Source organism: Tachypleus tridentatus, chromosome 9 (genome assembly GCF_004210375.1).
Source record: "Tachypleus tridentatus isolate NWPU-2018 chromosome 9, ASM421037v1, whole genome shotgun sequence".
Classification (NCBI taxonomy): Eukaryota; Metazoa; Arthropoda; class Merostomata; order Xiphosura; family Limulidae; genus Tachypleus; species Tachypleus tridentatus.
Genome location: NC_134833.1, coordinates 145,826,247 through 145,838,961, shown reverse-complemented (window position 1 = coordinate 145,838,961; position 12,715 = coordinate 145,826,247). Strand labels below are relative to the sequence as shown.

At 34.5% G+C, this 12,715-nt stretch overlaps 1 protein-coding gene across 2 annotated transcripts in view; it reads right to left on the bottom strand.

Moving 5' to 3' along the window:
* LOC143226605 (homeobox protein Meis1-like) overlaps positions 1-12,499 on the bottom strand; it is a 97,386-nt gene extending 84,887 nt beyond the window's left edge. For both annotated transcript variants that reach the window (XM_076457801.1, XM_076457802.1), the window contains exons 1-2: positions 11,914-12,499; positions 6,344-6,485 (exon numbers count right to left, since the gene is read on the bottom strand). In XM_076457801.1, coding sequence (XP_076313916.1) covers positions 6,344-6,485; positions 11,914-12,092 — 321 coding nt within the window. In that variant the 5' untranslated portion in view covers positions 12,093-12,499. The remainder of the gene's footprint in view (positions 1-6,343; positions 6,486-11,913) is intronic.
* Positions 12,500-12,715: the final 216 nt, after the last annotated feature.

Sequence of the window (12,715 nt, the reverse complement as noted above, 5' to 3'; positions counted from 1 at the left end):
TCTCTCCCAGTCTAACTAGTACAAATATCTCTCCTTGTCTAACTAGTACAAATATCTCTCCCAGTCTAACTAGTACAAATATCTCTCCTTGTCTAACTAGTACAAATATCTCTCCCAGTCTAACTAGTACAAATATCTCTCCTTGTCTAACTAGTAGAAATATCTCACCCAGTCTAACTAGTACAAATATCTCTCCCAGTCTAACTAGTACAAATATCTCTCCCAGTCTAACTAGTACAAATATCTCTCCCAGTCTAACTAGTACAAATATCTCTCCTTGTCTAACTAGTACAAATATCTCTCCTTGTCTAACTAGTACAAATATCTCTCCCAGTCTAACTAGTACAAATATCTCTCCTTGTCTAACTAGTACAAATATCTCTTCCAGTCTAACTAGTACAAATATCTCTCCTTGTCTAACTAGTACAAATATCTCTCCCAGTCTAACTAGTACAAATATATCTCCTTGTCTAACTAGTACAAATATCTCTCCTTGTCTAACTAGTACAAATATCTCTCCTTGTCTAACTAGTACAAATATCTCTCCTTGTCTAACTAGTACAAATATCTCTCCTTGTCTAACTAGTACAAATATCTCTCCCAGTCTAACTAGTACAAACATCTCTCCCAGTCTAACTAGTACAAATATCTCTCCCAGTCTAACTAGTACAAATATCTCTCCTTGTCTAACTAGTACAAATATCTCTCCCAGTCTAACTAGTACAAATATCTCTCCTTGTCTAATTAGTTCAAATATCTCTCCCAGTCTAACTAGTACAAATATGTCTCCTTGTCTAACTAGTACAAATATCTCTCTCAGTATAACTAGTACAAATATGTCTCCTTGTCTAACTAGTACAAATATCTCTCCTTGTCTAACTATTACAAACATCTCTCCCAGTCTAACTAGTACAAATATCTCTCCCAGTCTAACTAGTACAAATATCTCTCCTTGTCTAACTAGTACAAATATCTCTCCTTGTCTAACTAGTACAAATATCTCTCCCAATCTAACTAGTACAAATATCTCTCCTTGTCTAACTAGTACAAATATCTCTCCCAGTCTAACTAGTACAAACATCTCTCCCAGTCTAACTAGTACAAATATCTCTCCCAGTCTAACTAGTACAAATATCTCTCCTTGTCTAACTAGTACAAATATCTCTCCCAGTCTAAATAGTACAAATATCTCTCCTTGTCTAATTAGTTCAAATATCTCTCCCAGTCTAACTAGTACAAATATGTCTCCTTGTCGAACTAGTACAAATATCTCTCTCAGTATAACTAGTACAAATATGTCTCCTTGTCTAACTAGTACAAATATCTCTCCTTGTCTAACTAGTACAAACATCTCTCCCAGTCTAACTAGTACAAATATGTCTCCTTGTCTAACTAGTACAAATATCTCTCCCAGTCTAACTAGTACAAATATCTCTCCCAGTCTAACTAGTACAAATATCTCTCCTTGTCTAACTAGTACAAATATCTCTCCTTGTCTAACTAGTACAAACATCTCTCCCAGTCTAACTAGTACAAATATGTCTCCTTGTCTAACTAGTACAAATATGTCTCCTTGTCTAACTAGTACAAATATGTCTCCCTGTCTAACTAGTACAAATATGTCTCCTTGTCTAACTAGTACAAATATCTCTCCCAGTCTAACTAGTACAAATATCTCTCCCAGTCTAACTAGTACAAATATGTCTCCTTGTCTAACTAGTACAAATATCTCTCCCAGTCTAACTAGTACAAATATGTCTCCTTGTGTAACTAGTACAAATATCTCTCCTTGTCTAACTAGTACAAATATGTCTCCTTGTCTAACTAGTACAAATATCTCTCCCAGTCTAACTAGTACAAATATCTCTCCCAGTCTAACTAGTACAAATATGTTTCCTTGTCTGACTAGTACAAATATCTCTCCTTGTCTAACTAGTACAAACATCTCTCCTTGTCTAACTAGTACAAATATGTCTCCTTGTCTAACTAGTACAAATATCTCTCCCAGTCTAACTAGTACAAATATGTCTCCTTGTCTAACTAGTACAAATATCTCTCCCAGTCTAACTAGTACAAACATCTCTCCCAGTCTAACTAGTACAAATATCTCTCCTTGTCTAACTAGTACAAATATCTCTCCTTGTCTAACTAGTACAAATATCTCTCCCAGTCTAACTAGTACAAATATCTCTCCTTGTCTAATTAGTTCAAATATCTCTCCCAGTCTAACTAGTACAAATATGTCTCCTTGTCTAACTAGTAAAAATATCTCTCCCAGTCTAACTAGTACAAATATGTCTCCTTGTCTAACTAGTACAAATATCTCTCCTTGTCTAACTAGTACAAACATCTCTCCCAGTCTAACTAGTACAAATATCTCTCCTTGTCTAACTAGTACAAACATCTCTCCCAGTCTAACTAGTACAAATATGTATCCTTGTCTAACTAGTACAAATATCTCTCCCAGTCTAACTAGTACAAATATGTCTCCTTGTCTAACTAGTACAAATATCTCTCCTTGTCTAACTAGTACAAACATCTCTCCCAGTCTAACTAGTACAAATATGTCTCCTTGTCTAACTAGTACAAATATGTCTCCTTGTCTAACTAGTACAAATATGTCTCCTTTTCTAACTAGTACAAATATCTCTCCCAGTCTAACTAGTACAAATATCTCTCCCAGTCTAACTAGTACAAATATCTCTCCCAGTCTAACTAGTACAAATATGTCTCCTTGTCTAACTAGTACAAATATCTCTCCTTGTCTAACTAGTACAAACATCTCTCCCAGTCTAACTAGTACAAATATGTCTTCTTGTCTAACTAGTACAAATATGTCTCCCAGTCTAACTAGTACAAATATCTCTCCCAGTCTAACTAGTACAAATATGTCTCCTTGTCTAACTAGTACAAATATCTCTCCTTGTCTAACTAGTACAAACATCTCTCCCAGTCTAACTAGTACAAATATGTATCCTTGTCTAACTAGTACAAATATCTCTCCCAGTCTAACTAGTACAAATATGTCTCCTTGTCTAACTAGTACAAATATCTCTCCTTGTCTAACTAGTACAAACATCTCTCCCAGTCTAACTAGTACAAATATGTCTCCTTGTCTAACTAGTACAAATATGTCTCCTTGTCTAACTAGTACAAATATGTCTCCTTGTCTAACTAGTACAAATATCTCTCCCAGTCTAACTAGTACAAACATCTCTCCCAGTCTTAACTAGTACAAATATGTCTCCTTGTCTAACTAGTACAAACATCTCTCCTTGTCTAACTAGTACAAATATGTCTCCTTGTCTAACTAGTACAAATATCTCTCCCAGTCTAACTAGTACAAATATGTCTCCTTGTCTAACTAGTACAAATATCTCTCCCAGTCTAACTAGTACAAACATCTCTCCCAGTCTAACTAGTACAAATATCTCTCCTTGTCTAACTAGTACAAATATCTCTCCTTGTCTAACTAGTACAAATATCTCTCCCAGTCTAACTAGTACAAATATCTCTCCTTGTCTAACTAGTTCAAATATCTCTCCCAGTCTAACTAGTACAAATATGTCTCCTTGTCTAACTAGTACAAATATCTCTCCCAGTCTAACTAGTACAAATATGTCTCCTTGTCTAACTAGTACAAATATCTCTCCTTGTCTAACTAGTACAAACATCTCTCCCAGTCTAACTAGTACAAATATGTCTCCTTGTCTAACTAGTACAAACATCTCTCCCAGTCTAACTAGTACAAATATGTCTCCTTGTCTAACTAGTACAAATATGTCTCCTTGTCTAACTAGTACAAATATCTCTCCCAGTCTAACTAGTACAAATATGTCTCCTTGTCTAACTAGTACAAATATCTCTCCCAGTCTAACTAGTACAAATATGTCTCCTTGTCTAACTAGTACAAATATCTCTCCCAGTCTAACTAGTACAAACATCTCTCCCAGTCTAACTAGTACAAATATGTCTCCTTGTCTAACTATCTCTCCTTGTACTGGTACAAATATCTCTCCTTGTCTAACTAGTACAAACATCTCTCCCAGTCTAACTAGTACAAATATGTCTCCTTGTCTAACTAGTACAAATATCTCTCCCAGTCTAACTAGTACAAATATCTCTCCCAGTCTAACTAGTACAAATATGTCTCCTTGTCTAACTAGTACAAATATCTCTCCTTGTCTAACTAGTACAAACATCTCTCCCAGTCTAACTAGTACAAATATGTCTCCTTGTCTAACTAGTACAAATATGTCTCCTTGTCTAACTAGTACAAATATGTCTCCTTGTCTAACTAGTACAAATATCTCTCCCAGTCTAACTAGTACAAACATCTCTCCCAGTCTTAACTAGTACAAATATGTCTCCTTGTCTAACTAGTACAAATATCTCTCCCAGTCTAACTGGTACAAATATCTCTCCCAGTCTAACTAGTACAAACATCTCTCCCAGTCTAACTAGTACAAATATGTCTCCTTGTCTAACTAGTACAAATATCTCTCCTTGTCTAACTAGTACAAACATCTCTCCCAGTCTAACTAGTACAAATATGTCTTCTTGTCTAACTAGTACAAATATGTCTCCCAGTCTAACTAGTACAAATATCTCTCCCAGTCTAACTAGTACAAATATGTCTCCTTGTCTAACTAGTACAAATATCTCTCCTTGTCTAACTAATACAAACATCTCTCCCAGTCTAACTAGTACAAATATGTCTCCTTGTCTAACTAGTACAAATATGTCTCCTTGTCTAACTAGTACAAATATCTCTTCCAGTCTAACTAGTACAAACATCTCTCCCAGTCTAACTAGTACAAATATGTCTCCTTGTCTAACTAGTACAAATATCTCTCCCAGTCTAACTAGTACAAATATCTCTCCCAGTCTAACTAGTACAAATATGTCTCCTTGTCTAACTAGTACAAATATCTCTCCTTGTCTAACTAGTACAAATATCTCTCCTTGTCTAACTAGTACAAACATCTCTCCCAGTCTAACTAGTACAAATATGTCTCCTTGTCTAACTAGTACAAATATGTCTCCTTGTCTAACTAGTACAAATATCTCTCCCAGTCTAACTAGTACAAATATGTCTCCTTGTCTAACTAGTACAAATATCTCTCCCAGTCTAACTAGTACAAATATGTCTCCTTGTCTAACTAGTACAAATATCTCTCCCAGTCTAACTAGTACAAACATCTCTCCCAGTCTAACTAGTACAAATATGTCTACTTGTCTAACTAGTACAAATATGTCTCCTTGTCTAACTAGTACAAATATCTCTCCCAGTCTAACTAGTACAAATATCTCTCCCAGTCTAACTAGTACAAATATGTCTCCTTGTCTAACTAGTACAAATATCTCTCCCAGTCTAACTAGTACAAATATGTCTCCTTGTCTAACTAGTACAAATATCTCTCCCAGTCTAACTAGTACAAATATGTCTCCTTGTCTAACTAGTAGAAATATCTCTCCCAGTCTAACTAGTACAAACATCTCTCCCAATCTAACTAGTACAAATATGTCTCCTTGTCTAACTAGTACAAATATCTCTCCCAGTCTAACTAGTACAAACATCTCTCCCAGTCTAACTAGTACAAATATGTCTCCTTGTCTAACTAGTACAAATATCTCTCCCAGTCTAACTAGTAGAAATATCTCTCCCAGTCTAACTAGTACAAATATCTCTCCTTGTCTAACTAGTACAAACATCTCTCCCAGTCTAACTAGTACAAATATGTCTCCTTGTCTAACTAGTACAAATATCTCTCCTTGTCTAACTAGTACAAACATCTCTCCCAGTCTAACTAGTACAAATATGTATCCTTGTCTAACTACTACAAACATCTCTCCCAGTCTAACTAGTACAAACATCTTTCCCAGTCTAACTAGTACAAACATATCTCCCAGTATAACTAGTACAAACATCTCTCGCAGTATAACTAGTACAAACATCTCTCCCAGTATAACTAGTAAACTCTTACATTCTTCTTCAAACTCTATAAAACATTGAATTCGTAAACATTTTTTTTTAATTCTATTGCTAATAAATAAAACCAGTTCCAACGTGCACTTTGTTATAAATACAAAAATGAAACAGTGCAGTGTGAACAATAGCTTAAAAATGGCTTTTAAAAAATCGTTTTGGTTCTACAGAATTATATAAAGACCAGATAAAAACATTAGCTTTCCAAAGAGATTCGAGTAGTGAAACAACGTACCCGTTAACAGGTTGTGTGTAAAAAACATAAACCATACAGAACTAACTACTTATTTAACATGTAATAGTTAAAGTCTATAAAATTTGTACGTGAGGAACACAAAATACATTGGACATTACCTGTTTAACAAAGTGTTCTACATCATCGTTGAAGGACACCGAAGAGTACAATTTATCGGCGAAATCATCATGTTCACGAAGCGCGGTTGTCGCTAATTCGCACTTCTCGAAAATCAACGCCAACAGGGGGAATAAAGGATGTCTGAAACCAGAGGGGGCAAAATTTGGTTATACACAACTGACGCAGCAAACAATATAGAGTGAAATGAACATTTCCATTCCAACCCCCACACTACTGATGAAAGATACTTATGTCTCGCAAGAATCTACTACTTAGTAACATAGCGGTTAACAAACAACAGCTTTGATGTAACTGACTAAACTAAATAACAACAATAACATGACTTGTGATATGACTGACTAATCTAACTAACAACCATAATACAGCTTCTGATGTGATTGACTAAACTAGCAACAATAATACAACTTCTCATGTGGCTGACTAAACTAACAACAATAATACAACTTGTGATATGACTGACTAACAACAATAACATGACTTGTAACGTGACTGACTAAACTAATTAACAACAATACGACTTGCGATGTGACTGAATAAACTAACAACAATAACATGATTTGTGATGTGACTGACTAAACTAACAATAATACAATTTGTAACGTGACTGACTAACTAATTAACAACAATACGACTTGTGATGTGATAGGCTAACTGACAAACAATAATTCAATTTGGGACGTGACTGACTAAACTAATTAACAATAAAACAGTTTGTGATGTGACTGACTAAACTAACTAACAATAAAAAGAACTTGTGACGTTATCGACTAAACTAACAACAATTTTATAACTTGTGACTGACTAAACTAACTAACAACAATTATAAAACTTGTGATGTGACTGATTAAACTAACAACAATAATGCAACTTGTGATGTGACTGAGTAAACCAGCTAACAATAATACAAGTTGGGACGTGACTGTGCGTGTGTTTTTAGAGTGTTTTTCTTATAGAAAAGCCACATCGGGCTATCTGCTCAGCCCACCGAGAGGAATCGAATCCCTGATTTTAGCGTTGTAATCCGGAGGCATACCGCTGTACTAGCGGGAGGCGGGGATGTGACTGACTAAACTAATTAACAGCAATACGACTTGTGATGTGACTCACTACTATAACAAAAATAATGACTTGTAATGTGACTGACTAAACTAACAACAATAATACAACTTGTGATATGACTGACTAAACCAACTAACAACAATAACACAACTTGTGACGTGACTGACTAAGCTAACGAACAACAATACGATTTGTGATGTGACTGACTAAACTAACAACAATTATACAACTTGAGATGTGACTGACTATACTAACAATCACAATACATCCAATGAAGTGTCTGACTAAATTAACTACGAAAATGAATTATATTAAATGATTACTCGATAAACTAACGACAGTAGTACATTTTTAGAAGTGACTAGATGATACCACAAAGATAATCCAACTTAAAGCAACAACTAATTGTGCATACGGTTTAATATGTGGTCAAACATTCCAGTGGTCTCTTAGGTGGTTCACAGTATCATTTATCTTGTTTCAAAAACTGATCTAATTTATCCACTTATAAAACTTAAACATTTCACAAAAGTGAAACGTTTGTTTGTTTGAATTTCGCACAAAGCTACTCGAGGGCTATCTGTGCTAGCCGTCCCTAATTTAGTAGTGTAAGACTAGAGGAAAGGCAGCTAGTCATCACCACCCACCGCCAACTCTTGGGCTACTCTTTTACCAACGAATAGTGGGATTGACCGTCACTTATAACGCTCCCACGGCTGAAAGGGCGAGCATGTTTGGCGCGACAGGGAACAAAAGTGAAAAAGTATAACACTTAACCTCTTCACTGAATTAAGACAAAGTAATGTTAACCTCTTCCCTGAAACAATCTAATGTGAAACACAACTTGACATTAGATTATTCTCACACGCTAATGATTTTGTTCACTATAGTGATGTTAATTACAACCTGACAAACAAATGCCGAGGATAATATGATTGTTTCTAAATGTTAGATGAAACATTAAATAAAGTCGTGTGTATTTTATTGAGGCGTCTCGATATTTATGTAAACCAGCAATTAGAAAATATCACTATATTCTGAATATGTCAATAAATAAATAAAAAAAGGACGTCTTAACTGTTTTAATGCGTGAAACGTCGTATTATTCTGACGTATCCATCACATCCACATTGGACTAACTTGACTTATTCAATTTAGTTGTAAGACTAATTACACGTTAGTCTACGGAATTATCCTACTGAGAGGACTATGTACACATGTTCCTGTGTAACCATCGTACGTAATTATATCTCTGGGTAAGCACACTACTATCAAAACCACTTAATTACGTTCCTGTGTAACCATCGCACGTAATTATATCTCTGGGGAAACACACTAAAATTAAAACTTATTTATATCCCTGTGTAACCATCCTACGTAATTATATCTCTGGGTAAACAAACTACTATTAAAACTACTTACTCATATCCAACTTAATTATATCTCTGTATAAACACACTACTGTTAAAGTACTTACTTCTGACCCTGTGTACCCATCCTACGTAATTATAACTCTGTGTAAACACACTGCTATAAGAACTGTTTACTTATGCCCCTGGGTAACCATCCTACGTAATTACATCTCTCTGTAAACACACTAATATTAAAACTTAGTTATGTCCCTGCGTAACCATCCCACGTCATTATATCTCTGTGTGTATCCACTACGATCTAAACTATTTACTTATTTTCCTGTGTAACCATCCTACGTAATTATATCTAGTTCAACACACTACTATTAAAACTATTTACTGTTGTTCTGTACAAGCGTCTGATTATATAAAACAAACAGTAAATTCTGTAGATATCGAAGATAACAGAGAAAAGCTGCGACAACAGTTGAAGACAGGATAACAATTTAAACTGAAAATAAAGCACTTTTCTTGTTGAACAGGAGATAAGTGTTCAATCTAAAAATAAAGCTTCATACCTACTGAAGACAACTGATTCATTAATTGATTATCTAGAATAATGCACAAACGTATACAAGGGCTATCTATGCTTTGCCCACCAAGGTTATCGAAACTCGGTTTTTAGCCATGTGAGTGTGAAGTTATAATACCGTTGTGTTATTGAGAGAATTGAAGCCAAAATTACTTTAAACTGACAATAAAACATTATACATATCACAAATAGGATGACAGTCTGAACTGAGAATAAAACGTTATACATATCAAAAACACGATGACAGATTGAACTGAGAATGAAACGATATACATATCAAAAACAGGATGACAGTTTCAACTGAGAATAAAACGATATACATATCAAAAACATGATGACAGTTTGAACTTAGAATAAAACGATATATATATCAAAAACAGGATGACAGTTTGAACTGAGAATGAAACGGTACACATATCAAAACCAGGATGACAGATTGAACTGAGAATGAAACGATATACATATCAAAAACAGGATGACAGTTTCAACTGAGAATAAAACGATATACATATCAAAAACATGATGACAGTTTGAACTTAGAATAAAACGATATATATATCAAAAACAGGATGACAGTTTGAACTGAGAATGAAACGGTATACATATCAAAACCAGGATGACAGATTGAACTGAGAATGAAACGATATACATATCAAAAACACGATGACAGATTGAACTGAGAATGAAACGATATACATATCAAAAACAGGATGACAGTTTCAACTGAGAATAAAACGATATACATATCAAAAACATGATGACAGTTTGAACTTAGAATAAAACGATATATATATCAAAAACAGGATGACAGTTTGAACTGAGAATGAAACGGTATACATATCAAAACCAGGATGACAGTCTGAACTGAGAATGAAACGTTATACATATCAAAAACAGAATGACAGTTTGAACTGAGAATGAAACGATATATATATCAAAACCAGGATGACAGATTGAACTGAGAATGAAACGATATACATATCAAAAACAGAATGACAGATTGAACTGAGAATGAAACGATATACATATCAAAACCAGGATGACAGATTGAACTGAGAATGAAACGATATATATATCAAAACCAGGATGACAGTCTGAACTGAGAATGAAACGTTATACATATCAAAAACAGAATGACAGTTTGAACTGAGAATGAAACGATATATATATCAAAACCAGGATGACAGTCTGAACTGAGAATGAAACGTTATACATATCAAAAACACGATGACAGTTTGAACTTAGAATAAAACGATATACATGTCGAAAACAGGATGACAGTTTGAACTTAGAATAAAACGATATACATGTCGAAAACAGGATGACAGTTTGAACTTAGAATAAAACGATACATATATCAAAAACAGGATGACAGTTTGAACTGAGAATAAAACGTTATACATATCAAAAACACGATGACAGATTGAACTGAGAATGAAACGATATACATATCAAAAACAGGATGACAGTTTCAACTGAGAATAAAACGATATACATATCAAAAACATGACGACAGTTTGAACTTAGAATAAAACGATATATATATCAAAAACAGGATGACAGTTTGAACTGAGAATGAAACGGTATACATATCAAAAACAGGATGACAGTTTGAACTTAGAATAAAACGTTACACATATAAAAAACATGATGACAGTTTGAACTTAGAATAAAACGATATATATATCAAAAACAGAATGACAGTTTGAACTGAGAATGAAACGGTATACATATCAAAAACATGATGACAGTTTGAACTTAGAATAAAACGATACATATATCAAAAACAGGATGACAGTTTGAACTGATAATAAAATGTTATACATATCAAAAACATGATGACAGTTTGAACTTAAAATAAAACTATAAATATATCAAAAACAGGATGATAGATTAAACTTAGAATGAAACGCTATACACATCGAAGACAGGTTGATAGTTTTGTTTGTTTGTTTTGAATTTCTCTAATTTAGCAGTGTAAGACTAGAGGGAAGGCAGCTAGTCATCACTACCCACCGCCAACTCTTGGGCTAACCTTTCACCAACGAATAATGAGATTGACAGTCACATCATAATGCTCACAAGGCTGAAAGGGCAAGCAAGTTTGATGTGACGGGATTCGAGCCCGCAGCACTGAGATTGCGAGTCAAGCACTTTATTCACTTAACCACGTTGGGCCTGTTTAAACTGAGACTAAAACATTATACGCATCGAAGACAGGATGAAAGTTTGAATTAAGAAAAACACAGGATAACTCTTTAAATTGAGAATAATATTTTTTTAATATTGAAAACAAGATAATAGCTGAAACTGAAAATAAATCATTACATATATTTAACACAGAGTTAGATCTTAAACAGAAAATAAAATTGTGTATTACTTTTGGAATTATTTTAAACTGTGATACTTGAATGTAATCACTGAACCGGATTCAAAGTCCCTAAATATAACTCTTAAGCATTTCCACTTTCAATAAGAACGTTGCTCTTCGAGCTAGTTCTTTGAATTAGAAAGTAGGTCGAATAATGTCTCTAAACAATCTTACCCATAAATGGCGTCTTTGTCCCGCTTGTGAACGAAGGTCACATGATCGTCCACGGGATGATACTGATATATGCGGGAAGTATGAATGAAATCGGATGTTTGTCGATGTCCCTGAGTTTCGTAAAGAGATCCTGGCAAGTCTGTTGAACCAAAGTGCAAGATACCTTCATGGTATTCCATGATGGTCGCTTACCTCAACTACCACACAATTTCATGTAAGATCAGTCTGTGTTCCAACTTGTCATTCGATAAGTGAATCTTTTCACACTAAATTTGTTACACACCCTGAGAGAAACATGTATAACGTAACATTAAAGTAAAATATCTTCCATGGTTCAGGAACTCGTAGTAACTGAGACCCATTAGGCTTAGCAACTCTTATTATTATTATTAAAGTCGAACTTGTCGATCAGTGCTTATTACAATGAAAGATATGATGGTTGATTCGGTCGTGTGGCCTCGCGGTATACTCGATCAGCTTCAACGAAGTCCCTACGCCAGATAAAAACCACGTGCACTGCTTCTCCAGCCTTCAACCAGTTGCTAAAATCAAGGACTACAAAACGAGCATCTTGAGCTCGCGCTGTGATGAGCTCTTCTCGGCTGCTTCCATTAACGTTCAACGAGGGATAGAAAGAAAACAGAGATGGGATAATTTGTTTCTAAGAATTTTAATTCTCAAATAACATGAAATGCTATGGTTATTTTAATTGAAACAAAGCTCTCCCATTAATCTATGGAAGATGTATTAATTTCTCGAAGATCATTTGTATAATATGAACAGAAATAATATCTATGCTACA